At 44.7% G+C, this 27,045-nt stretch overlaps 1 protein-coding gene across 14 annotated transcripts in view; it reads left to right on the forward strand.

Moving 5' to 3' along the window:
* The window catches only part of Dst (dystonin), a 392,323-nt gene extending 366,919 nt beyond the window's left edge, over window positions 1-25,404 (forward strand). For 5 of the 14 annotated variants that reach the window (XM_057751244.1, XM_057751247.1, XM_057751254.1 and 2 more), the window contains 17 exons: window positions 265-424; window positions 2,599-2,793; window positions 3,288-3,416; window positions 4,829-4,972; window positions 5,657-5,845; window positions 7,125-7,254; window positions 8,928-9,091; window positions 10,162-10,324; window positions 11,144-11,298; window positions 11,447-11,521; window positions 13,194-13,211; window positions 16,174-16,291; window positions 18,157-18,228; window positions 19,126-19,328; window positions 19,746-19,856; window positions 23,321-23,444; window positions 24,138-25,404. In XM_057751244.1, the coding sequence (XP_057607227.1) occupies window positions 265-424; window positions 2,599-2,793; window positions 3,288-3,416; window positions 4,829-4,972; window positions 5,657-5,845; window positions 7,125-7,254; window positions 8,928-9,091; window positions 10,162-10,324; window positions 11,144-11,298; window positions 11,447-11,521; window positions 13,194-13,211; window positions 16,174-16,291; window positions 18,157-18,228; window positions 19,126-19,328; window positions 19,746-19,856; window positions 23,321-23,444; window positions 24,138-24,400 (2,413 nt within the window). In that variant the 3' untranslated portion in view covers window positions 24,401-25,404. The remainder of the gene's footprint in view (window positions 1-264; window positions 425-2,598; window positions 2,794-3,287; window positions 3,417-4,828; window positions 4,973-5,656; window positions 5,846-7,124; window positions 7,255-8,927; window positions 9,092-10,161; window positions 10,325-11,143; window positions 11,299-11,446; window positions 11,522-13,193; window positions 13,212-16,173; window positions 16,292-18,156; window positions 18,229-19,125; window positions 19,329-19,745; window positions 19,857-23,320; window positions 23,445-24,137) is intronic. The other 9 variants (XM_057751246.1, XM_057751250.1, XM_057751252.1 and 6 more) reach the window with 2 other exon arrangements.
* Window positions 25,405-27,045: the final 1,641 nt, after the last annotated feature.

Raw genomic sequence — 27,045 nt, forward strand, 5'->3', positions numbered from 1 at the left:
CACACTGAGACGGCATTAGACAGATCTTTTTAAGTAAAACTTTAGAGTACATATGTGTATTTAGACTCTAGAATGATTAGTGATTTGCAGTGTGGGATTAAGGGAATTTTCCTGTAACAGATGTCAGGCGTGTATAGGAATAAAAGAGAAAAGCATTTTCTAAGGACAGGAGAGGAGACGGTAAAGACCCCTCACTCTTCCACTTCAGGGCCACCAGCCATCACTGGGAACTTCAGCGAGCTAATTTATCTCCTCTTTTCCCAGACAAAACAAATTGGAGGAGGCCCTGTTATTCTCTGGACAATTCACAGATGCTCTGCAGGCCCTCATTGACTGGCTGTATCGAGTGGAGCCCCAGCTGGCAGAAGACCAGCCTGTCCACGGAGACATCGACTTAGTGATGAACCTGATTGATAATCACAAGGTATTGCCGGCCAGAACTTTCTATTTATACACAGCATTGACGAGAATACAAGCAGCCAATAGTAGCCTTTTAAACACTGAGAGTGTCTTCCTACTGAAAGGTGTGATTGAGCAGATGCGGAAGCCATCTTTAAAAGTGACGTGGGCGGGGCCGTCAATTAAACAGTGGAATGCTGTTCTTGTACTCACCGGATCTGTGTCTGCTCTAGACTTGAAGTGTAATTTCATGTCATGGCTCTTTTTGGGTCTTCATTCAAACAGTTGCATGATAAAATTCAAAACCATGCATTTAGTGATTTAGAAGGAAGTCATCATCTAGGTGTGCAGGCAGGAACACTCCAAGAGGTCATGAGGTTCCTCTCACACTGTAGTAGTACACAAATTAACACTAAGAGAAAAGAAAAGAGTAAATAAAGAGCATGCTGGGGGTTTACCTCAGTTGCCTGAATGCAGGGTTAGTGCTCGATTTGATCCCTGACACTGCCTATGCCCAGTGGTAACTCATACCTTTAATTCTAACAATGATGAGGTAGAGACAGGAGGAGTTGAAGTTCAAGGTTATCTTTGTGCCATGAGATACTGTCTCAACATTGGTCTGGCCCACAAAAAAAAAAAAAATGTTTTTTTTTAATTACAATGCTTTACTTTTATTGAAGAATATTTTGTGTGTGTGTGTGTTTATGTGGTTTTTTGAGACAGGGTTTCCCTGTAGCTTTGGAGCCTGTCCTGGAATTTGCTCCGTAGACTAGGCTGGCCTTGAACTCACAGAGATCCATCTACCTCTGCCTCCCGAGTGCTGGGATTATTGGCATGCGCCACCACTGCCCAGCGAAGAAAATATTCTAATGTGTGATAAGTCCAGGCATGGCTAGGCATTTCTGCAGTGAATAGTGGGTGATGGAGTGTTACTTGGTACACAAACGCCACATTGATAAGTTTACTCTCTAGATACTTGCTATCTGAAGCACTTTCCAGACTTTACACATTAAAAACTCATCAAATATGATTTATTCATTAAGGATTAGTAATATAGCTGTAAGACGCCAGAAGTTTCACTATACAAAGGACTTGGAAAGTCCACTTTGAAGCTATTGAATAGTGCTGTCCCGAGTGATTATGTAGATACTTCCCTGCTGTGTGTATTGGTGGTATATCTGTCTGTCTGTAGCTGCATACTGTTAAACTGTCAGGCTGCTTACGCAATCTGTTTGGATTGTTTTGGATAAGCTCCCTCTGGGATGATTTTTTTTTAACTAAAATAATTTTATTATAGCTAGAAAACTGGTTATCTGAATATCTGGAGGGTTTTTTTGGTTTTGTTATTTTGTTGTTGTTGTTGTTTTGGTTCTTCGAGACAGGCTTTCTCTGTAGCTTTGGAGCCTGTCCTGGAAGTAACTCTTATAAGACCAGGCTGGCCTTGAACTCACAGAGATCTGCCTTCCTCTGCTCTCCCCCCCCCCCCCCGAGTGCTGGGATTAAAGGCCTGTGCCACCAATGCCCGACCTGAATATCTGGTTTTATATACAGACACTTAGATTAAAAAAATGAAGAGCCCTGGGTTCAACATCACTTCTTAGAGTGACCCAAAGAAGCCACATCACTTAAATTTGCTTAAATTAAGAGGGGGAGGTGGAATCCCTTAAAACCTTCTCACTGAGGTGACAGGTCCTCTACACTGTGAGAACACAGGTTAATACTTAAGGTGCTGTGGGGAAAAGGCTAATTATAGAAGAAAGGATCAATAACTGCTGAATTCATTGTTTTCTCTGGACCCGGTAATGTGCACCAGGATTGTTCCATTCTCTGTCTATGTAGCTTGTCTCTCAGAATAGGAGGTGGCCGGCATGCATGTTATGGCAGCCATGCTAACAACTTGAGAGGAATTGGAGTACTCTGCTACTTTACTCAGACAAAAAATTGAGACGATGGATCACCGTTATTTAAACGTGATATATGTCATTTTAAAAAAATCTGTTCCTTATGAGAATGTTACCAAATATAAATACATCTGTCCAAGACAGTGTTAAATCCTCAGAGAGGAATCATGAGTTGCTTCCTACCTTGGGAAGATTCTGCCAAAAATGTGGTCATTAAAAACTGTTGGCTGTAAGCGTATATATGTGGTGTTTTGTAATTGACAGTTAACTTAAGTCAAAGTTAATATGGTTTCCTTAGGTCTTCCAAAAAGAGTTGGGGAAGCGGACCAGCAGCGTGCAGGCCCTGAAGCGCTCTGCCAGAGAGCTCATAGAAGGCAGCCGGGATGACTCCTCCTGGGTCAAGGTCCAGATGCAGGAACTGAGCACCCGCTGGGAGACTGTGTGTGCACTTTCTATATCAAAGCAGACACGGTTAGAAGCAGCTCTGCATCAGGTAAAATCCGTATAACCAACAGCTAAGTGTAATGAGGGAAGGCCTGGGGCCTCAGCAAGAAGAGATCTGGTAGACTAGGGGTCCAGTGCTTATCCTCGTCCTCATCCCAGACAGTCAGTAGTCTGCCTCACCCCTCTCTGTGCCCTTCCTCCTGCTTCCTACTTTGAGAAAGTAAAGTACTTGGCAAGGGTGTCTGCTAATCTCTACTTAGTTCTGCTTGAGTAATATCTCAGCTGGGAAGCCCAACTCCAACTGCCACACATCTAGCACTAGGCTGCAAGAATGGTGACCTCGTCTTCCTGTAGGCCTTTCTAATGTAGTCCATCTCTCCTTATATTTGTAAAACACAGTAACATGTCACTGTCTTCGTAACAGGGGTAATGTGCATAATTCATTCAAGACTTTTTTCATGGCGGGGGCACATGTGTACAGTTCTGTAAATGTTACTAACAGGTGTACTAGATATCTTGCTTTGTGTGTGTGTTAACTGTTAGGCAGAGGAATTTCACTCTGTGGTCCACACCCTCCTGGAGTGGCTGGCGGAAGCAGAGCAAACCCTGCGTTTCCATGGTGCTCTCCCGGATGATGAGGATGCTCTCCGGACTCTCATTGATCAGCATAAGGTGAGTCCTTTCCAGTCGGTGAGTCAAACAAAATGGGAAAATGAAGAAGGTAAAGAGAAGAAGCCCGTGACTACACATAGCAAGGGCAAGAAGAAACGGACCGTCTGGTACATTTGAGAATGTGTCTCTACCCTCCCTGCTTACACACCTGTCCACATAGACCTGCATACCTGGGTAGGTAGGTGGCCTCTTAGGTGCTCTTTTGACAGAAAGTGGCCACTGTAGAATTGGGTACTCGGTTTTCTCCCTCTAGGCCGCACATTGATTTTTCTAGAGGGTCATTTGGCTTCTGATCAGAGTCAGCCCATTTTGTCACTCTGTATGTGTGTTTCAAGAATAAAGAGCAGCTTGGCTTTTACAAAGTATCCCACTAGAACTGTACATTAATAATTTTGGCATTTATATGCAAAATAAGCAACTCACCTAAAGCCTTAGAATTTTATTCCTAAGCCTCTTCTGCTTTGGGGAGGTTTATTTATGTATGTATTTATTTATTTGAATCTTGTGTGTTGCGGGCACCACCCTGTGCTTACAGAGGTCAGAAGACAATTTGGAAGAGTTTGTTCTTCCTTTCTCTCATATGGGTTCTGGGGCTCGAACCCAAGTCTTCAGACTTGAAGCACCCATTCTACTCACTGAGAAGTCTCTCTGGGCCCACTTCTCATTTTTAACCAAGAGCCTTATAAAAATTCTTGTAAGAACTAACATGTAAAATAAATTATAAATTTAAAGCATTAACTTCATAGTGTTGAACAACTAACCAGGCAAAACTGTAGCCACTGAGTTACCAAGCCCAGCTAAGCTAGTTTTCTACAGCTATGCTTGGGACTTGGCAAAACCCTCCCAAGAGTGGTCCACATAGCAGATGGTTTTTAACCTTTGACTGGAAAGTCAGGAATTTACAGTGTTCACACCCTATGCGGTGTTGATGTCAGCACTTCCGATTAACGTGAAAGATTTTCTCCAACACCGCTTAATAACCTGGCCTTTCAGGGTCATGTTGGAAGTACATCATTCTAGTATAGCATCCATTACATCATCCGATGCATACTTTAATTATTGCCCTTCCTCATAGAAGGGTTATCTGACTGTGGCAAGGAAATGCGGCCTTGCTGTTAATGATGTGATACAGGCTTGCACGGCATTGCCTGGAGGAGGAATGAAGGCTTTGTACAAGGTTCCATGTGAAGCTAGACTGTAGGCAAAGTGTGGCGGGCTCATGGTGGGTTTTAGATTCAGCTCAGCATTTAGAAATCTAGTTTATATCATTGGGGGCTGACCACCAGCCAGCATCAAATCCCACACCCAGATCGAATGCTTACTTATTTTTAGAACCCGACAGTAAACGAATGTCACTAAAACCTTGTGTTCAGCCAGCACCAGCACTGATTGAAGTGTCTGTTCCTCTACAGGAGTTCATGAAGAAACTGGAAGAAAAAAGAAGCGAACTAAGTAAGGCCACTAGTAAGGGTGACGCCCTTTTGGCCCTCTGCCACCCTGACTCCATCACCACCATCAAGCACTGGATAACCATCATCCAGGCCAGGTTCGAAGAGGTCAGTGTGCCTTCTCTCATCTCTGGTGGCGGTGGCTGTGAGTCAGGCCAGGGAAATGGGGAATTTCAGCAGTCGAGGGCAGTGAGGCCTGGACAGGAGAGTGCCCTGTTGTAGACTGCTCTCTGGGCGTCAGACCCTGAAGGTGTCTGCGGCTACAAAAGCTATGGGATCTGCATCTGTGGCCCTGAGGCCTGAGGAGGCAGATGTTTGGTTCTCTGTAGGTTTTGCCCTGTCATGGTGTCTGCTGAATAACGCCACACTGAAGAGTGCTTCGGGGCCATGTGTGCTTGTGGAGCAAGTGAACTGAAGAGCACAATGGGGATTGAATTCCTGTTTAAGATCGTAGCACTTTAGATGCTGTTTCCAAAGGCTGCCTGTAATACACACTTTGGTGCTCTAGATTGGGTATATTGAACTTGACAAAGCACAAGGACTAAACAGTAGTAAACTCAGATACTGTATACATCGTTAGCTGTCTGGTGGTGACAAACACCCTTGAAAGGGGGTCTTGGTGCTTCCTCAAGCTGGACCTTGGTGCCGGATCTAGAATAGAAGAAAGCTTCACAGGTCTAGCCCAGAATGATCCTAATTTACATTTTAAATCGGTAAAGCTTATGTGTTTATGTTAATGAAGCTGTTCCCTGAGCTGGAAGAACTCCAGTGAACCTTGTGTTTCTGTGACAGGTGCTGGCCTGGGCAAAGCAGCATCAGCAGAGGTTAGCAGGGGCGCTGGCCGGGCTCATTGCTAAGCAGGAATTGTTAGAAACTTTGCTGGCGTGGTTGCAGTGGGCTGAAACTACACTCAGTGAGAAAGATAAGGAAGTCATCCCGCAGGAGATTGAAGAAGTGAAAACCCTCATTGCCGAACACCAGGTAGATAAACGTGATCCTCACTCGTTAGCTGTCAATTCGGGTGTCTTCTCCCTCCCATTGCAGCGCTTCTCAGACGGAATCCCGAGCCCAAGCCTGGCGTCTCTTCCTAGGACCTCTGGGACAGTCCTCTGCCTCCTGTAGCTCCTGAGCTGCCACTTAACTCCCATCAGTTCTGCCTTCTTCTCCATTGTATCCTCAGCTCCGGTGTTTAGTCCTGTCCCCTTGCCGGGCAATCTCATTCCTCCCTGTGGCTCTGCCTAGTAGTTTATTGTTTCGTGTGCACGTGTTTCCTCTGTTTCCTCAAATGGCCAATCGTGCATATGCCAGATGCAGCCTGTGTAAAGGGGCATTCATGTTCTTTCTCAACGTGACATCTTACCCTATGTACTTGACTCATATCAAACCCTGAAATGCTGGCATTCATGTGCTCTGACTCATAGTTTGTTTAATTATTGGAGCCGGAGAGATGGCTCAGAGGTTAGAACTTTAATTCCCAGAACCCACACTGGGCAGCGCACAGCCGCCTGTAAATTAAATGTCGGGAACTCCGATAGCCTCTCTGGCCTCAGCAGGCATTGCACACAGGTGGTGTGCATACTGACAAGAGTATGCCTCACATACATCCACAGAGCTAAAAATAAAATGTAAAAATGTTCTGTCTGTGTTACTGGTGTGTAGAGTGGTCCAGAATATCTCAGTTTATGTTCAGAGGCATCGTAGTAGCTCAAATCTTCCAACATGATAAATATTGCAGCAGCATGCAGCCTCTGTCTTCACCTGTCTGCCTCATCCTGCCCGTCCTCCGCCTTTGACACATACCCCGCATGCAGGGAACAGACCACAGTAAACGTTCGCTTCCTTAACCTCAGCCCCAGGTGAAGTCGCTGCTCATGACCATTAAGTATATATGCGTTTCACTTGGCCACCTCCTGCCACTGTACGCAGAGTCATTCCAGTGTTTAGACTGTGGATGGACTGGCCGCAGCTCACTAACTTCCCCGGTGGAAGAGCTTCAGAGTTCAAACCGAGTCGGTGCAGATAGTTAGGAGCGCTTGTCTACGTTGTTTTCAGACTGAAAAGCGGCAATGTCGTTTTTAATTTGAATTTGCTTTTGGTCAGGTGTACAGCTTTGTGTTCTGTGGAAATCAGTAAAAGCCACTGCTGCATTCGTTTATGGTGGCGGTCCTGTAACAATGGCAGCACAGTCCCCTCGTCATCTGTTTTTTTTTTGATAGCAATATTAATTTGATCTATACCGTGACACCGGTTTTCCTTTCAGACCTTCATGGAAGAAATGACCAGAAAGCAGCCTGACGTTGATAAAGTCACCAAGACCTACAAGAGGAGGGCTGCCGACCCGTCTGCACTGCAGTCCCACATCCCAGTCTTGGACAAGGGGCGAGCTGGACGTAAGCAGGGGCAATTCCTTAAGGACGACTGAGCAAGCTCGTCCCCATTCCTTTCAGTTGTCATTTGAGATCCAGGAGAAAGCACTGACTCCATGAACACTCTACCAGAGAAGGTTTTCTTAAAGAAAGCGTGGGCTTTAAGTAATTAGCTATTTTCTAAGTGAATTAAAAGGCTGTACTCCAGGGCCTCTGCTTAACTTGGGTTAGAGTGTACCTTGCAGATTTGAGAAGAAACTGGGGAAGTTACAAGAATCTAAATCGTTGGTTCGCTTTCCTTGTGTTGTATGAGTAGCATTGAAGCTGAGCCATCGAAACTTGATGGTGATGTGGGTGAAGGCTGGACTCTGACTGCGTTCGCTGTCCTGTGGATGCCACTCTCTTGACTAATCTCACGGCCAGTTCTCACTCACAAAATGGCATTCAGAATGGTAGCAGTTAGCGCCAAGAATGTCACAAAGTACGGTCTCTGTTGTTCATTTTGTAGACTTTTGAAGGGTGTCTTAGTTTTTGCTTGGAGCAGAACTGGAGACCAGGTGACTGTAGCTGGGATACTTGAGACTCCTGCTGTCCCCACCACCGACCGGCTGGGAAGCATAAGATTGAACAGTTTGTCTCCTTTCTGATAGAGTCTCCTCTTCTGCAAATGGGAGTACTTTGTCACCTCTTTGCACTGACCGAGCTCCTGCGGGTGGAGCATGAGTACTCCCAAGCATGTAGCCTCGTGTATTTGAGACTACATGCAGTATGATCTTAGGCCAATAACTTTTGTAGGTCGTATTCTGTCATTCAGTTAGATGAGAGAAATGCACTTGTGAGCTTTGCTGTGGAGACTTTTATTTTGGTTTCTCGAGACAGGGTTTCTCTGTGTAGCTTTGGAGCCTGTCCCGGAACTCGCTCTGTAGACCAGGCTGGTCTCGAACTCACAGAGCTCTGTCTGCCTCAGCCTCCCAAGTACTGTGGGGGCTTTTAAAAACAGCCAGAAAGAAGAAAGTTGACTCGGTAAATGTGGGTGTGTGGTATGAGAGGAAACACACACACTCAGTGGAGAACGGATTTGGGAGAAGGGTGGGACGGACCCAAGCATCTTCTTGGCTTGTTGTCATCTGTGAAGCATCCGACTGATTCCAGGGACAGCCATTTCTCTTCCTTAGTCTCTAAGAAGGCAGGTGCCTTCTCTGTAACCTACTCTAGCATGTCTCTCAGTGTGTCACCCCATCGCTGAAATGACATGAATTTAAGTAGGAAAATGTTTTTTGTTTTGTTTTTTTTTGGTTTTTTTTTTTTTTTTTGGTTTTTCGAGACAGGGTTTCTCTGTGGTTTTGGAGCCTGTCCTGGAACTAGCTCTGTAGACCAGGCTGGTCTCGAACTCACAGAGATCCGCCTGCCTCTGCCCCTCTGCCTCCCGAGTGCTGGGATTAAAGGCGTGCGCCACCATCGCCCGGCTTGGAAAATGTTTTAAACATTAGATATATAGTGTTCTCAGTGTTTGAGTGGCCCTATCAAGACACATTTCTACAATGCATAAGATCAGAACATGGACCTTAATAAGTAAGAATAACTAGGTTGGGATGCTTTTCTTTGCAGTTAGAGTCAGGCTCGGCTGGGAGCCCAAAGCACCCAGTTTCTGTACCCATCAGCACTGTGGCGTCCTGACTGGAGTTGTATTTTAACAGGGAAACGCTTCCCCGCATCAGGCTTGTATCCATCTGGACCACAGACACAAATCGAAACTAAGAATCCCAGGGTTAACCTGCTGGTGAGCAAATGGCAGCAGGTCTGGCTCCTGGCTCTGGAAAGGAGGAGGAAGCTCAACGACGCCTTGGACAGGCTGGAGGAGGTCTGGAAACTCATACGTTCATCTCCACGGGGTCTCTGCGTATTCCTTTTCCGTGATGGACTGCACAAAAGCATGGGTTTCTCTTACATAAACAAAATCTTAGGATCTAAGTGCTCTTGTTCTGAAACAAACACTAAGATTGTATATGTTTCTGTGGCCGGGCAATGGTGGCACACACTTTTAATCCCAGCATTTGAGAGACAGAGGCAGGCGCCTCTCTGTGAGTTCAAGGCCAGCCTGGTCTACAAAGTGAGTTCCAGGATAGCCAGGGCTACACAGAAATCCTGTCAAGGAAGGAAGGAAGGAGGGAGGGAGGGAGGGAGGGAGGGAGGGAGGGAGGGAGGGAGGGAGGGAGGGAGGGAGGGAGGGAGGGAGGAAGGAAGGAAGGAAGGAAGGAAGGAAGGAAGGAAGGAAGGAAGGAAGGAAGGAAGGAAGGAAGGAAGGAATCTGTGGGAATTAGATCCAGGGAACCAAAAGCTAGAAGCCTTAAGTTTTAACATCTGAATGATGATCTGGAAGGACTTTCTAACATAATAACATGTACCCCACAGTGGGAGGTTTTTATTTTTTATGTTGTGAAAGGACAGGAGGATGGGTTGGGTACATGCGAAGGCCTGCACCTTCATTGGCACTCTGGGAACACACTTTTGTGACTAGTGGCATGAGCAGTATGAGATTATGTAGATATTTTACTTGCAAAAAAAAAAAAATCAGTGACATAGTGAACTAAACATAGTAAAAAGCCATTTGTAAGATCATGACTTTCTTCGAAGTGGAAGAAATATTTGTCACCTGGAGATCGTCATCAGTGGCTTTAGTCAGCTACTAGAAAAGAGAATTTGGTGCTTGGACCTGTGCACACATAGTCAGCATTGAGTGGGTTATTATAAAAAAAGAAAAAATGACATTGGGAGGCGCGTGTGAGGTACATGAGAGTTGAAGGGGACGATGTGGAGTGGATACTATGGTATTTCATTGTGTGCGTGTATAAAATTATCAAGAATAAAGACAAAAATTTTAAAATAGTTTGAGCACGGCACTAACTCAGCCAAAACATTTGCCCTTTTTAGCTGAGGGAATTTGCTAACTTCGACTTTGATATCTGGCGTAAAAAATACATGCGGTGGATGAATCATAAGAAATCACGAGTGATGGACTTCTTCAGGAGAATCGACAAGGACCAGGATGGAAAGATCACTCGGCAGGAATTTATTGATGGAATTCTTTCCTCAAGTAAGTCCCAAGGCAGATGACTGTCACTAGAAGACTTTGTTCAGGAAGTAAGCGCACTTTAAGGTTATGGGGCCAGTAAACTTGTGTTGCTAGTGAAGTGTTGCCTTTTAAATTGGCTAGGAAGTTACCAGCTTGGAAAAATGTGTAATATTTTTGTCTCTTGAATCAGATACCCTGCTGCTTTGTATGGCCACCCTCCTCAAGCTGTGTTATTAGTATAAATAAATTAGCAGTATTTGATTCTAAAAGTTTCTTGTGTACGTTACTTAGCATACAGAAGCAAACCAAGAAATACTGTAATTCATTTTAGCTCATAATTCTTATATTCACACTAATTGAACATGAGTGCCCTGAGCTAGTTTGTCTGGCAACCCTACCAAAGCAGCAAGGGCTGCTGACCACTGTGTGTCCCTCCAGCCCCTCATCCTTCTTCAAGACAAATTTGTATCATATTTTGTTGATTTATTATACTGCAATAGGGTGGCTTTTTTTTTTTTTTTTTTTTGAGTTGTTCAGTCACCCCGACCAGCCACATTAAGAATGAAAATAGGAGCCGGGCGGTGGCGGCGCACGCCTTTAATCCCAGCACTCGGGAGGCAGAGGCAAGCGGATCTCTGGGAGTTCGAGGCCAGCCTGGTCTACAAGAGCTAGTTCCGGGACAAGCACCAAAGCTACCGAGAAACCCTGTCTCGAAAAACCGAAAAAAAAAAAAAAAAAAAAAAAAAAAAAAAAAAAAAAAAGGAATAAAAATAGGCAGTCAACTATGTCATGAGGTGTAGTTAACAAACTACCTAACCAGTGTTGTTGGGCGCACTTCAGAGTTCCCGACGAGCCGCCTGGAGATGAGCGCTGTAGCAGACATCTTTGACCGAGATGGCGACGGATACATCGACTACTATGAATTTGTGGCAGCTCTGCATCCAAACAAAGATGCCTACAAACCCGTCACAGATGCCGACAAAATTGAAGATGAGGTACGTGTCATCGTCTGTTCTCTGTCACTGCTGCGCTCGGGTGTTCCGCAGGGCGGTGGTGTGGCCCATGCAGCCAGCTCATCAGTTCTCAGGGTCCCACTCCGACACACCAAGGTTAAAGTGAATATTTCGCCTTCATTTCTGACAGGTCACGAGGCAAGTAGCTAAATGTAAATGTGCGAAGCGGTTCCAGGTTGAACAGATCGGCGACAACAAATACAGGGTGAGTGTCCCGGGGAGGGGGCCCCCCCACTCTAGCTCCTGCAGGACCCAAAGCCGAAGAAGGCAGCCGTCAGGACCCACATCGCAAATTATATAACGTGTCTGTTACAGAGATAGCTTGCATTTGAGCAGCAGGCCCTATTTTTAACCTCTATAGTGTGCACATAACTTTTCATTTTTTTTTACATTTGTCGTGTGCGTGTGTGTGTGTGTGTGTGTATGCATATGCCACAACATGCATAGAGGTCAGAGGACATCTGTGGGAGTCAGATCTGCTCAGCTGTTTGTGTCCTAGGGATTGGACTTGGGTCCTCAGGCTGGACCGTCAGACTCATGGCACCCCTCCCCCACCCACACATTTCAGGAGAAAATTTCAGGAGAAAATTACTAAATGTAAGATACTCAAACCAGGTATTAAAGCTGTCCCGCATTACTTCTTACTCCCTTAGGATTAGAGCAAAGCTTCAGGCTTCTAAATAACAGCTATTCCAAACCAAGGTCACAAAGTTAGCATTTTGTTTCTTTTTGTCTAGAAATTAAAAATACAGACCCATTTTTATAAATATGAAAAAGATGCAGCATCTTTTCAATTTATGTAGTAATTTTTTCGCTTTTATTCAAAATCTAAATGAATTTGGTTCACATTCAAAACAGAACGATGTGATTTTATCTTTCTGTCTTTGTTTTTTGTTCTTTTCTCGTCTTTAAAGCATCTTTTAGTAAGCAGCTAGGAGGAAGACGTGCTGAGCTTCCTTAACATAGCACGTTATCTACAAACCCAGCGCTCTTTCGTTTAAAAAAGATGTTCCTGTACTTACCGACCCTTTTAACTTCAATTTGAAATCCTAAGATTTTTTCCAGTAAATTTGTAAGACCAGCAATGGTTTGGTTTGAAATCAGAATAAAAGGGTGCTTGCACGTCTCTAAACTAGATACTGTGTCTACAAGTCCAGGGTGTGTGCCTGTGTGTACCGAGTGTGGGTGTGAGAGAGAGATGGTGTGTGTGTGTGTGTGTGTGTGTGTGAGAAAGAGACTCTGTGTGTGTGTGTGTGTGTGTGAAAGAGAGAGAGAGAGAGAGAGAGAGAGACTGTGTGTGTGAGAAAGAGAGACTGTGTGTGCGTGTGTGTGTGTGAGAGAGAGAGACTGTGTGTGTGTGTGTGAGAGAGAGACTGTGTGCATGTGTGTGTGCGTGTGTGAGTGCATGCATGCATGTATGTCTGTGTGTGTGAGAGAGACTCTGTGTGTGTGTGTGCGTGTGAGTGCATGCATGCATGTATGTCTGTGTGTGTGAGAGAGAGACTCTGTGTGTGTGTGCGAGTGCATGCATGCATGTATGTCTGTGTGTGTGTGTGTGAGAGAGAGACTCTGTGTGTGTGTGCGAGTGTATGCATGCATGTATGTCTCTGTGTGTGTGTGTGTGTGTGAGAGAGAGAGAGAGAGAGAGAGAGACTGTGTGTGTGAGAGAGAGAGAGACTGTGTGTGCATGTGTGAGAGAGACTGTGCATGTGTGTGCGTGTGCGTGCATGCATGCATGCATGTATGTCTGTGTGTGCGAGAGAGAGAGAGAGAGAGAGAGAGAGAGAGAGAGAGAGAGAGAGAGAGTTTTCGAGCCATATAGGAAGTTTCCTGTTGAACTAATTTTGTCTTTCTCCCATTTTTTATTTTTTTATCAGTTCTTCCTGGGAAATCAGGTATAAACCAGTGGAATCTCAAGTTCCCAATAATTTTTTTTTAATCTTTAACTCATAGCCATTCAAGCTTGCCATGGCCAGTCCTTCCATGCTGTCTTGCTAGCTACTACAGTGTTGGTTGGTGTGCTGTTCCTGTCAGCGCTATCAGAGTCCTTGACCCAGGACCCTTGACTGCTTTGTGTCCAACGAGGAGATTACTTTTAAGTGAACCAGATAATGAACCGTAGCTGATTAGCTGGCTCCAGTGATGTAAACACAGTGTTCAAGTCCCATTGTTGCTAATACTGCTAACAAATTATTCTGCAGGTGGTCACTGGAACACAAACTTGATTCTCCATACATCACTGTGTCTGGGTGTTCAGGACATATGGCATGCAGTAGCACCGAGCAGTGACCATGGCAAGAAGTACCAAGAGGTCTTCATGGGGCCTCACCACAAGTGATACGTGTGCTCCCAGTAGCTAACTTATTCTGAGTTACTGCTTTGCGGTGCGTGCCAGGTCATGTTTGGTGCTGTCGTAGCCAAATGTTTCCATTGACATCTAAGTCAACATGAACTGCTCAGTGGTGCTGTGGCATGATTGGGAATTTTAAACTACACACAGGAGAAATCACATTTTAATGGACACACGATCAAGATGTTTGTGACTGCACCCTTCAGTCAGGAGCATACTGTGTTAGGTAGCGATCACTGCTCCATTGTAAGTCACGTGACATTGTTCCCCCCTTTTATTAAGAATAGAGTCTTTTCTCATACATGTATCCTGATTACAATTTCCCCTCCCTCTTCTCCTCCCAGTTCCTCTCCACCTCCACTCCCCTCCAGATCCACTCCCCTCCTGTCTCTCTAAGAGATAACGGCAAAATATGTGTGACACAGCATGAAGCAAAAACTATCATAATGAAGTTGGACACTGAAAACCAACAGAAAGAGCCCCGAGAACAGGCACAGGAATCAGAGACCCATTCATTCATATATCCAGGAGTCCCATAAAAATACTAAACTGTAAATTGTATTATACATTCAGAGGACCTGGCTCAGACCCATGTTGGCCCTGTGCTTGCTGCTTCAGTCTCTGGCCACACTGTGTCTTGAAAGTTGCAAATTATCTTTTACTTTAAATTTGCTCCACCAGAGATTTAGAGTTAAACAACAACATTACTTTAGAATTTTCTCAAGAAATATTTTAATTGACATATATATATGCATATATATGGGATTGAGTGTGATAATTTAATACTTAATGCATAATATGTAAGGATAAAATCAGGGTAACATACCTATTTGTTAGAACAGATAAAATGTTACTTTTTCATACTTGGTATTTTCTGAGTCAACAAGTAAGGTAATATCTTTTATTTTCAGAGAATAGAAAAGATTCTTGCCTTCAAAGATTTTGTGTGCTGAGAATCAAAGAGCAGTATGAGTCTGTTTTTCTTGTCTCATGATTTGGCCTTGAGAAAATTAGAGGAATTCTAGACACACTGTTAGTTGGCTGGAGAATACCTTGGTAGAGTAAAATCTGAAATTACCATATTTAATAGAACCAAAATACCATTTTAGGAAGCATTTTTAGTTGTTTCCTTAAGTCTAATTTTGAACCTGGTCTTGAACAAGCTTCACCTGAGCCCATTATCTGGTTCCTTAAGAGTAATTTTCTTCACCACCCCTTTTCCCTTTGCTTACCAATTGCAGCACCAATTTTTGTCTCTAACAACACAAAGACAAGTTTTAATTTTTAAATTCACATTTCAGAGGAAATTCACCCATAGGGATATTTAAGTTTCAGTGTTTTAAAATCGAACTTAGGAAGAGCTAACTAAGAGGTGTGAGGGGAAACACCGAGTTCCTGCTGGTGTGCTTATTTGGCCTTCTAAGTGCAGGTGCCTGAATGGAGTCTGGGGCTCTCTGTTTGGGTTCACACCCTAAAATCCAGCATTAAAGACCATAGAAAAGTAGCAGGGGTTTCTTCTTGGCGTAGTGCAGGCAGGGAACCATCACAGGCAGCTCTGCTAGGAAGCTGTTGGCCCCTGACAAACTTGTTTTCTGTCACTCACTAAGCTGATGAGCTGGAAATTCAGTATGGTAGTTTTCACAGTCGGACGTGAGCCTCTAAGAAATGGTTTCCAGGTCCAAACTCATCAGACTTTCAAAACACATAAGCCCATGACCAGAACTACCTGTGATGTCGCGTTTGTTCAAGACTCGGAGAGTCTGTGTGCTCCCAGGTGATTGAAGGAAGCACCAACGGTACGGACAGCTTTGAGTAAAATCCTCTTAGACTTGGAAGCTGTGTCGTTAGTAATTTGTCAGTCCCCGTTTTAAGACTGCGGGAATATATAAAGTGGTATGTTAACCCAACCACTGGCTAATGGATTTACCAGACCATTAGAGATCCAGAAATTTTAGTATGAAACTTGTATTAGACACAAGCATTTGTTACTTTATCCCCAAGTCAGAACTTCCCTAGGGAAAACGAAGGAGCTCAAGACTTTTGCCACAGATATAAAAGGAAAGTAGTTTTAAATTCAGAGGCAGTGTTCCCAAATCAGTTTGGTGAAGTCCGTACACTTCCTTTTGTGTAAGTCCTGGGCAAGTGGACTTGTGCTTCTGTTCATGGCTGCGCTTAACGTCTAGAGACATTCTCAGTTCCTGCCTTGTGAGTGCTGTTTCTATTACAAGGAAGAAACATCATTTGTAACTTTAGAATGAAGCTTCAACATTATACTTGATTAACCTTTGTGATCTTTTTTTTTTCTCCCAACTGTTTCCTTTGAGCTAAATCGGCATGCAGCAGTCTAATGTAGATCGTTGCAAACCCCTTTTGAGATTTCACTAATTAATCACTGTGAACTAAGCAAGCAATTGAGTTGGTTGCTTACGCCACTGCAAGCTGCACGCCATTCTCTCGCTTGTCATCGGTACTGACAATTAGAGGTCCTTTCTCTCTTCGCTGCCTAGTTTGGAGACTCGCAGCAGCTGCGGCTGGTTCGGATCCTGCGGAGTACGGTGATGGTTCGTGTTGGAGGTGGATGGATGGCTCTGGATGAGTTCTTAGTGAAAAACGATCCCTGCAGGGGTAAGGAGACGAACGGGGCATAAGCACCGTGAAAACATAGCAGTGCCCAGTGTTCCTCATTGACAGCAAACTGGGCCCAGCTTGAGTCCCACGGCCGTTGTTTCATCAGACTGGTCTATAAAATACATCCTTTCTTCTTCTTTTTTTTTTTTTTCAACCAATGGGATGAATTTGTTACAGGTAGGTAGGAAATACAGTCTAGATTTTCTGTGTAAGACCTGACTGTAGTTCTCAAAATGAACACTTCCACTCACCAGGTCAGACTTCTGTCTGTCGTTGAAAGAAAATCCACATGGTAACATCTGAAAATGACAGAGAGTAAAAGTCTAAAAGTCAAGTTTTTTTAAATGAGGGGAGAGGAGGGGAAAGTAATACATAAAAATAGCAAACCCTCATTGAAGTTGAATAACTGTAAATATTATTTTGTAGCTTTCACCGGCTCTGAGCCCAGGCATTTTAACTTGGGTTCTAATATTCCTAGTATCTCTTTTTGAAGACTGTACTGTTGTTTTTAATTATGTGTGTGTGTGCATGCATGTGCAGTGTGTGTATGTATGTGCCAGTGTCCACAGATCCTCCAGAGCTGGCGTTACAGGTGGTTGTGAACCATCCATGGGCAATGATACCGAACAAGGGCCCTTTGTGAGAGCCCTCTCACCAGCCCTAATATTCCTATTTTCATGTCCTACAGTTACTCGATTCTTAATTCATCATATGGATATTTGATTACAGTTTATAATTAGGTGCCATCTATTCAGTAAGCATTTGTTAATTTTAAACAAGAAAGCATTAAGGTTGATGGATTTGTCCTAGTCTGTGAACTTATTATAGTCCTTTAAAAACGTCTGTTCAGCTTTGCCCGTTAGACTCCCAAGTGGAAGGCCAAGCAGGAACCCTTCCTTTCAATGCTGGCACCTGGATACAGATGTATCCGAGTCAGCAGGCGTGTCTGTCAAGTCCAGCCACATAGCAGCCTCCTGCTCTTTGTTAGCTAAAGATGCAGCTTAAAGAGTAGAACTCTCCTGTCCGTCAGTCCTGCTTGCTTACACTGGGGATGTGTTCAGAGAAATGTGTCAGTCTGGCGTTTTCATTACAGTGCAAACATGAAGCACACTTAATACCAACCTGAACGGTTTAGTGTCCTACACAACAAGGGTGTGGGGGTTGGGGGGCGGCGGTATTATTACCTGTTGCTCCAAAGAAAGCAAGGTGAGATTGACTGGAGCACAAGATAAAATTATGCGGCCAAGAAATGCAGTCATCATAAGCTGTGTAGGCGGCTGGCGGTCTGAAACGGCATGCTGTAATAGCAAATACAGTATGGTAAATACATAAACGAGCAGCCATCATTGTTAGCACGATTGCAGCCTTGTGTCCTCTCTGGAGCTGTGTTACGGTTTTGTCTGGCTGGTGTTGCAGTAGGCTTGGTCATACCAGCGTCACCACAAACACGGCAGCGGTGTTGCCGCACCACACCCGCAAGATGGCTGCTACATCAAACAGGTGTTAGGAGTTTCTCAGCTCCATTAAAAAGTCCGTTGTTAAGCAAAACGTCAGTTTGTGGTACATGATTGCTCTCTGAAAAGAGCACGGGCCAAGGTAAATACAGCCGGGGCTAGGAAATGGCAGTGCAAATGTGTCCTGTCCTGCGGGATCACGGAGGACAAGCTAGCACAACTGGGTGAGCTTTGTAGCTGCTTCTTCTGGTGGAGCTGGACCTCGTAGGGCTTCTTCTGCTGTGACTTGTGTCCTGAATGTGTGCTGAAGGCTGCATCTGAGCACTCTGCGTACCCAACTGCTATACTGTGTTTCCTCTGCTAACAGTATGCTCTAATGTGACTGGTATCCTGTGTCATTTTTTCTAGTTCATCATCATGGGAGTAAAATGTTACGTTCGGAATCAAACTCTTCAATTACTACTACTCAGCCTACTATAGGTTGGCAACCCCTCTCTTTGGCTCTCCCCCCTCACTTTTCTCTTTCCTTCTTTTACATTCTCGCTTTCATGATTCGTTTTAACACAATGTGCTTCGTTCACGTGTATGGCTTAACTCCCATCCAGCGAGCTGGGGCTTCTAATCTGAAATTAGAAATTCTGAAAACGCGACACAGCGGTAGTTTGTCGCAAGTGTTACCCAAGTGATCAAGCACATGCTAACACGTTGCCCATCGGGTCCTCGTGGAGTGTGCTCCATGCGCATATGTGTTTGTATGAGTGCTCATCACTGGTTGCCTCGTGGATTCCTGGGTCTGGTGTTTGTTCTGCATGTTGGTAAAACGGTTCATTTTTTTTTTTTTAAAGGCCTGAAATTAAAATACTAGCTGCCCTCACTTCAGTGGAAGTTCTGGAAGTTTTTAATGTTATCTTCATGACTAACAAGCCACCTCTGATTTTGTGTAATTGTTTAATCCCAGTGTTAAATACTGGCATTCTCCAGACCTCAGCAATACATGTAAAAAGACACAGCCCTGCCTTCCTGACTTGTCTATTTGGTGTGGTGTGAGGGTGACCAAGCGTGTGGGCATCAGTAGCTGGTGGATTAACAGTGGCATGAGCTTTCCATTGTCATGCTGACTTTGTTTTACACTGGTTTATTCCTGCTGGTGTCTAGTGTTAGAGTAAGCGCACCTTTGCCCATCTCCACGCTCCCTTGTATCCGAGAGGAATGCATTGTGAAGGAATGCATTTAACTTCTTGTTATGCTAAGTTGGAGTTGGCATGGCAGAAAGATGTCCTCGAAGTTTTCAGCGTGCTCTTTGGGGTGCCCCCACCCCTGCAAAGACTGAATGCGTTCTCTTCTTTTCTGTGCCTTCTGCTGCGTGTGTAACTCCAGCTAAAGGAAGGACCAACATGGAGCTGCGTGAGAAGTTCATCCTAGCAGACGGTGCCAGTCAGGGGATGGCTGCCTTCCGGCCACGAGGCCGCAGATCACGGCCTTCATCCCGAGGGGCTTCACCCAACAGATCCACTTCTGTGTCCAGTCACGCTGGCCAGGCAGCCTCCCCACAGGTGCCTGCTGCCGCCAGCACACCCAAGGTAGGACTCTGGGCTGTGGCCTCTCCTCTCCCAATGCACTCGCTGTCCCTAGCATACTGTTGGGTGTTTGATCTCCCTGGAATGTGTAGGACCAGCCTCATCCATTTAGATCTCTTCCCACCTATTGGTTTTTTAAATATGCTCTGCCCCGTGACCCGTGAAGCAGGTGTCTGTACTACAGGGTTACCTGTCTAGGGGCTTTGTCAGCTTCCAGGTTGAATTTTCTATTTAAAAGCTTCGTTTTTTGTTGTTGTGTTTTTGTTTGTTTGGTTTTGGGGTATGTATGATTTGCCATCCACTCTCTCCACCTTTGTTTTCATTGTCTGTATAACGTGAGTCTCCCATGAATGCCTCTTCGCTGTGGGTTTGTTTTTGATCTGCCGTCCTTTACATTTGATTTGCCATTGTTCCACGCAGATTCTCCACCCTTTAACACGCAATTACGGTAAACCGTGGTTGACAAACAGCAAAATGTCAACTCCCTGTAAAGCAGCCGAGGGCTCAGACTTTCCCGTGTCGTCAGCAGAGGTATCGTAAGGCCCAGATTCCGGTCCTAACAGCCTTCTCTATTGGATACTACCACCTACTAACACTGCCACCACTACCTTAATGTGTGTGCTTTTTAACAGTCTGTAAAACAGTCCTCAGGGGACACACAAGTGAGAGGCTGTCAGAAAAGACCGTTCACACCGTCAGGCTGCACAACACCTCCTGTGGTCTTTGTTCCCATTCATACTTAAGTCTCCATGTATCATTTAGACGAATAAAACACAAAACGTATATTCAAGCCCATGAAAGTTTACTTTAATGTTGGCGAAATGCTTTTGCCCATAGATTTAATTTGAGCGAGAAGCTTAGCATGTTCCCTTGAGTGAGAATGACGAACAGTGTCACTGGCAGCATTTACAGGAGAATTACTTAAGGAATTTTAGTAAGTGTTCACCATGGATGGGGCCTCTGACCATCTGTGGCATTCACTTCTGCTCGTTCACGCCGACCCAGGTGCAGGCATCAGAGGGATGAGCGTGGGAATGTAGACACCCAGCTGTCATTTTCAGAAGGTGTCTGTGTTATATTTTAGGAGCGAATATTATGTGAGCATACTGTAACAATGACCTGGTGTACAGGGAGAAGCTATTTAGAATATTTAAGATAATATTTGCCAAGATTAACTCGCATATTAGATTGTCTACATTCAACCATCGATTTTTGAAAGAAACTTCTGTGAATTGATCAATACAGACACTATTTCACATCTTTGATTAAAACCACATAATGGAGGAGCAGTCCCTAACTTCTCTTCTTAGAAAGAAAAGGCTTTTTTTTTTTTTTTTTTTTTTTTTTTGGCTTACTGGTTAGATATAATTTGAAAGCCAAGGCCCTTGTATAAAAGAAATGTGGGCCGGGCGGTGGTGGCGCACGCCTTTAATCCCAGCACTCGGGAGGCAGAGGCAGGTGGATCTCTGTGAGTTCGAGACCAGCCTGGTCTACAAGAGCTAGTTCCAGGACAGGCTCCAAAACCACAGAGAAACCCTGTCTCGAAAAACCAAAAAAAAAAAAAAAAAAAAAAAAAGAAATGTGGTACTGTTTTTTAAAGCTATTAATGGTTTTCATGACTGTTACTGAATCCTCACGTTAAAGACAATTGATGGGCAGAGAAAAGCTCCTTGCCTTCTGTTCTCAGTATCGGTCACTGCGTAGCCAAGTGGAAGAATTGAGACAAACACAAACTCCCTTCTAACATTGTCTGTCCTCTTCATTCCCCTGGGTCCTGCACTCCCGATTATTCCCTTCGGTGGGAAATATTAACATCATAGATTAAATCTACAAATGTCTGTTAGTTGTTATGAATCTATTATGTAAAAACTGAGAAGCTTTTAAAGGACCTCAAATGACAGGTTTGAAATTTCTATGTTCACATTTTTAAAAAAAGTAGGCCGGTCGGTGGTGGCGCACACCTTTAATCCCAGCACTTGGGAGGCAGAGGCAGGCGGATCTCTGTGAGTTTGATGCCAGCTTGGTCTACAAGAGCTAGTTCCAGGACAGGCTCCAAAGCTACAGAGAAACCCTGTCTCAAAAAACAAACAAACAAAAAAGTAGCAAATACCCCATTAAAGTAGGGACCGGGGAAAGAAAGGACTAGATTGGTAAGTGCCCACTGTGCAAACATGAGCCCTGAGTTCAGATCCCCAGAACTCACCTAAAAGCGGGATGCGTGGGGTAGAGCTAGGGAATTGGTGAGAAACCCTGTCTCAGAAGCGGAAAGCGGCAGAGGAGGGTGCCCAACATCTGTCTGTGGCTCAGCACACTTGCACTCACGTGTGCATGCACACGCCCATAATAAAGCCTAAGTACATTAGTTGAACTGATGCAATGGTCTGTTTAATCTTAAAGGATAACCTCACAACATTAAAAAGGAAGAAAGAAAAAAGCAGTGTGCCTTCATGGAGCAGTGTGTGTGTGAGAGAGAGAGAGAGAGACAGAGAGAGAGAGACAGAGAGAGAGAGACAGAGAGAGAGAGACAGAGAGAGAGAGACAGAGAGAGAGTCCAGTCACAACGGTCAGAGTGAGGGACGGCACTCTTGTCACGCATAGGACTCTGGCTTCTGTAATGCCACATGATAACTCCAATCATCATCAGCGGTGGCTCCCTGGGGGCAGTTTAGATTCCTTCTAGATGAGGAATTTCACTAAATCCACATTGTCAGATCCTGGGTGGTGAGGCGATTGTGAGGTCTAACTCTGGCTAATATGAGAAAGCATGTTGACAGTGTTTCCATGCGTAAGTCATACATCAGTAGTATGCTGGAGCCAGGCGGTGGTGGAGCACGCCTTCAATCCCAGAGGCAGAGGCAGGTGGATCTATCTCTGTGAGTTCGAGGCCAGCCTGGTCTACAGAGTGAGTTCCAGGATAGCCAGGGCCACACAGAGAAACCCTGTTTTGCAAAACAAAACAAACAGGAAGTGCTGTGCTGGACCTCGTGTGGGCAGTGAGTTCCAGCACTCGGAGTGGGAAGGAAGGGAGAGTCTGAGGTCAGCCTGGGCTACATGCCTGTTTTTAAAAGAATGTTCCTCGCACTTGGGTATATGTGTAGAATGCACAGGAAGACAGAGGGTAGGAATCCAATACTAACTCCAATAAGTGCATTATCAAATGATAAGATCAGTATCAAAAGTTCTGCATATGCTTTATTAAGAATTTTAGACTCTAACGTGAAGATTGTTTTCAAAATATAGTCATCATTTTTTTTAGCTATGCTTTCTCTGTGGCTCCTGGGCTGTGTGCCCCTTGACAAATATGAAACCCTTATGCACTAGAGATGGTATTTTTAGCTGTGGAGAAACCGCCCTGCATGTTGTAAGCAACTCCTCAGAGTTTGAAGCAAGTATCCCGAAAGTATTGCCTGTAAGTTTTGTACGGTTGAGCCAGTACCACAAAGAGTAAACAACACTATGATAGGCCAAGACGTGAACACATTCAGTGTGGAGTTAGACAATCACACGTCCTTTTTAAGCTTTTCCGAGCTGTCTTATTATCGGGTATCCTTTCCTGCTTTCATCGTCCTGCCTCTGTTTACATCTGCCTCGTTTTCCTGAGGACATGGACGGCAGAGGAACATTCCGGCACAGTTGCAGCCCTCTGTTCCCTTCCCTGCATAGCCACCATCCTGGGGACAGCTGTCTAACACTGTAACACTGACAGTCTGAGATACTAACATCCCCACTGTTCAGTCTGCCTTGTTTTCCTCGCCGTGACTTTTGTGTTCTTTGGGGGACTTTCCATCACAAAGCCATTTTCTTCAGGAGGCTTCCTTTATGTCAGTCTTAATAAAACACTGGAGGAGGAAAGCAAGTGAGAGCCTTACTTAACTGAAGCATGTCTGCCTCCTCAGAGGACGTGCATAGATGTCCAGCCATGAGTAAAGTATGTCAGTGGAATATCGGGAAACACGGGCAAAGTCTCACGTGGTCTGTGCACTGGTCACACACAGGGAACGCCAATCCAGGGAAGCAAGCTGCGGCTCCCAGGGTATCTATCAGGGAAAGGCTTCCACTCCGGGGAGGACAGAGCCTTGATTACAGCAGCAGCTGCCAGAGTCCGAACACAGCTTGCCGGTGAGTGTGGCCATTTCTTTCTTGAACAATGACCTCAGGCTTAAAGTTCCCTCTCTTCCTCATTTGAAAGGGAATTTTTTGTCAGTACTGTATCCTTTTGACGTGAAATGAAGCCCTAATCCTCCAACAAAGAGGGGTAAATGACTCCTAGCAGAGTGACCAGGAGTCTCTTTGGACAGCACCAAACACTGGGGCATAAACATAGCTCAGCACTGTACCCCTCGCTCTGGGAACCTCTTGCCACTCAGGGAGCGCATGGGGCTGTGCCAGGTAACTGTTACTGGCCCTTCCATCAAAGACTAATGAATTTAGTGACACTCCAGCCCTACCAAGCTCTGAGCTCAACATGAGGGACACTTCTCACATGATTTAAGTCACGTCCCCTCAGACAAGACTTATACCTGAGGGTCTGTGGGCGCTTCAAACAAGCAGGCTTCAACCCTCCAAGAACACAAAGGGGTGTTCTTTGTGTCTACCTGTAACGGACACATACTAAGTTTTAAATGGGGTAAGTCCAACCTTACCTTTGGGGTGCCAGTCTAGATGTCGCTCTTCAACGTTTGCTCAGGATGAGGCTGCCTGCCCTTGAGTGATAACGAGAAGCCACAAGACCAAAGGGCTTGTATGTGAATGCTGAGCCCTAGACAAGCATGTTGAGATTAAACGTGGCGCCTCTGTCTCCCCTCTCCTCAGAATCCAGGAAGACTCCAAGCCGCCCTGGAAGCAGAGCTGGAAGCAAAGCTGGCAGCAGGGCCAGCAGCCGCCGAGGCAGTGACGCATCAGACTTTGACATTTCGGAAATCCAGTCTGTGTGCTCAGACGTGGAGACTGTCCCACAGACACACAGACCTGTGCCCCGAGCAGGTTCTCGGCCGTCCACAGGCAAGCCATCTAAGATCCCCACGCCCCAGAGGAAGTCACCTGCCAGCAGACTAGACAAGTCTTCGAAGAGATAGTGCACCGGGCGCCAACAAGCCCTCCTCTGAGCATTTATTATTTAAGTGAATGATGTAAAATATGATTTCGAGATTACTGTGAAATATTGCAGGAGGCAAGTTTTAAATTCTGCAGATGGCCTTATTTGTGTATTTGTCTTTTTATTTGATCTGTATCACTTTTTGGTCAGATTTTTCTGGGGTAAAAGTCACATCATATGTGATGAGGAAGAAAGAATTTAACATGAACAGATAATGTTCCTGCACCGTCACGTGTAGACACACACACTAAAGGCAGTTACTGTACCGACAGGTAAGTCTCCATCCTCTCCGACAACCACAGCGCTACATAGCTGACATTAAGGGATACCTCATGACACTTCTTGTTTCTATGAAAATTCTGAACATCTGACAGACATAGCAGGGAAGTCTTTCTTTTGAGATGCTTTAACTGTAAATTAGAAGGAAAGCAAAAGGAAAACCACATCAACACGCAGGTCTTCAAGCCGTAACCAACGGAGAACCCCAGGAGATTGCTTCAAGCAGCTGTGGGTACCATGGTGTGCAAGCACCTCCCAGCATCCTTGTTCCGTTGCTTTAGATGCAGCCAGACGTGCCCTCCTGGGTTATCCGCCGTCTCTCCTGTAAGAAGTGATGCAAAGTTCATTCGTATAAACGTGAGGTTTGCTTCGCTTGGGTGGACAGCAGCCCCTGTATCATTGAACTCATTTTGTAACAGCAATTTCGCTTGCAAAAAAAAAGCTATGAAATAAAACATGTCCCTTAACTTCATTGCTATGGAATTAATTTTTTCCCCAGGGAAAATTGGTGTATTTTTTTATGAACAGTATCAATTTGGAGTGACCAAAAGATACTTTAAAAGTGGGTTTATTTTGATTTCTCATCTGGAATAATCATGTTCTGGTATTATATCTACTTATATTTAATAAATATGCATTTTAATTTATTATGTATACTCACATACTAGAGAAAGATATTAGTATGCATTTAATAAAACCTATTCACTTGAATATTTGGAATACTTGATTATTTAAAGTGAGCTTCTCTGTTTGTTTCCAAGGATATGCTAATAAGTGTGACCGGGAGGGTGTGAGAGGCGTGAAAGGCGTTAGCGCGAGTGGGAACCCCCGTCTGCAGGTATTTTAATATGTTCTAATTATGTGCCCACTAGTGGTAATGATCGTCAGGCTGCAATGGTCCTGACCTCCTAGAGTCAAGGGAGACTTTGTTACATGAGTCACGAGGAAGAAGTGAGGTCTGTAACAAGATGGCTGCTCTTACTGTTAGTATTATGATAGTCTCCTACAGTCTGAGTTTTCTTTGTTTGTGTTTAATCAAATTACACAATTTCCCTAAATAAGAAAATAGCACAAGCTGTAGTTAGAAGAATGCAGGTGGCTCCTTTGGGCATGGCAGATCACAACACCCTCTAACTGAGCACAGATTTCAGAAAAGGGTAGCGTTGGTGTTCGGGTACCATGGAGAAAGGCTTGGTTTTTTCCCCTACTTGCTGTGTCATTCCTGCGAATTGGTGCCTTGTCTGTGCAGTGGCTGTGCTCTCCTGTCAAGGCAAGGAGAAGATAATTCTAACCGTGAGACGACGTGGTAGCTCCTGGGTTTGATTATATCACCTAAAAAGGAAGCGGAAATGGCTATTCCTTTAATGTTTTGCACAAATTCGGTTTTTATTTCAAAGACAAAGGGCTCTGTGTTCGGGAGTACCCGGACTCTGCGAGCAGTGCAGACTCAGGTGGAGCCCCCTACCCACCTACACACAGCCCTTTCTGTTCTTTGTTCTACCCTTTCATTTTCCCTTCTTCCTCAAAATGCTGCGGAGCGTGGAGCCCAGGGCTGTAAAGCACGGGTGTACTCCAAAGGTTAGGTCGCTTGAGTTCAAGGTCAGACTGGGCTACTTAGGGAGGTCAAGTCTTAAAACCAGCAACAAAAACAGATCATTGGGATGAATCTCAACCCTGAAAAGTTAGCTGGAGTATCAGAGAATCTAAATCCTGGGCAGATGGTTTTGTCTAAAAAGAAAAAAAAAACTCAAAGCTACTAACTGTCGTGCACTGTTCCTTTTGACACAATGGCTGGAAACTGTTGGACCTGGCCAAATGGCAAATGTGGGTTACAAACTTGGCAAGTTTCTCTGGGTAGCCAGGACTGACCTTTAAATAAAAGAAGGGAGGGAAGAAAAGGGATCTGTTGTCTTGTTTCCCCAATTTCAAATATATATTTATATTTATATAATGTATATTTATACACACACACACATATAGTTCCAAGTGCAGGACGGTTACCTCCTTGTGACCGGTGCTCTGAAGTGTTCTCAGGTGAGTGACCCAGCTGTTACACATTCTTGGTACTTGCTCTCAGCCTGATGGGTTGCCACCTGGATCCCACAATAGCAGCAGGCACTTTCTTTTTATTTATCAGTACTTTAGGAAACAAGTGCCCTTCAGTCTAGCTCCAGTCTGCTTAGAAGTAAACAGTCCTGTTTAAAGCGTGTGTGTGTGTGTGTGTGTGTGTGTGTGTGTGTAACACGGCGTTGAAATTATAGATGTGAGCTGCCAGACTGCAGGATAACTGCATCACAACTCCTGCCTGCTAATATTTGGAAGTGTGCTACCAATATGCTAAGTTAA

This window comes from Chionomys nivalis, chromosome 19 (assembly GCF_950005125.1).
Source record: "Chionomys nivalis chromosome 19, mChiNiv1.1, whole genome shotgun sequence".
NCBI classification, from domain to species: Eukaryota; Metazoa; Chordata; class Mammalia; order Rodentia; family Cricetidae; genus Chionomys; species Chionomys nivalis.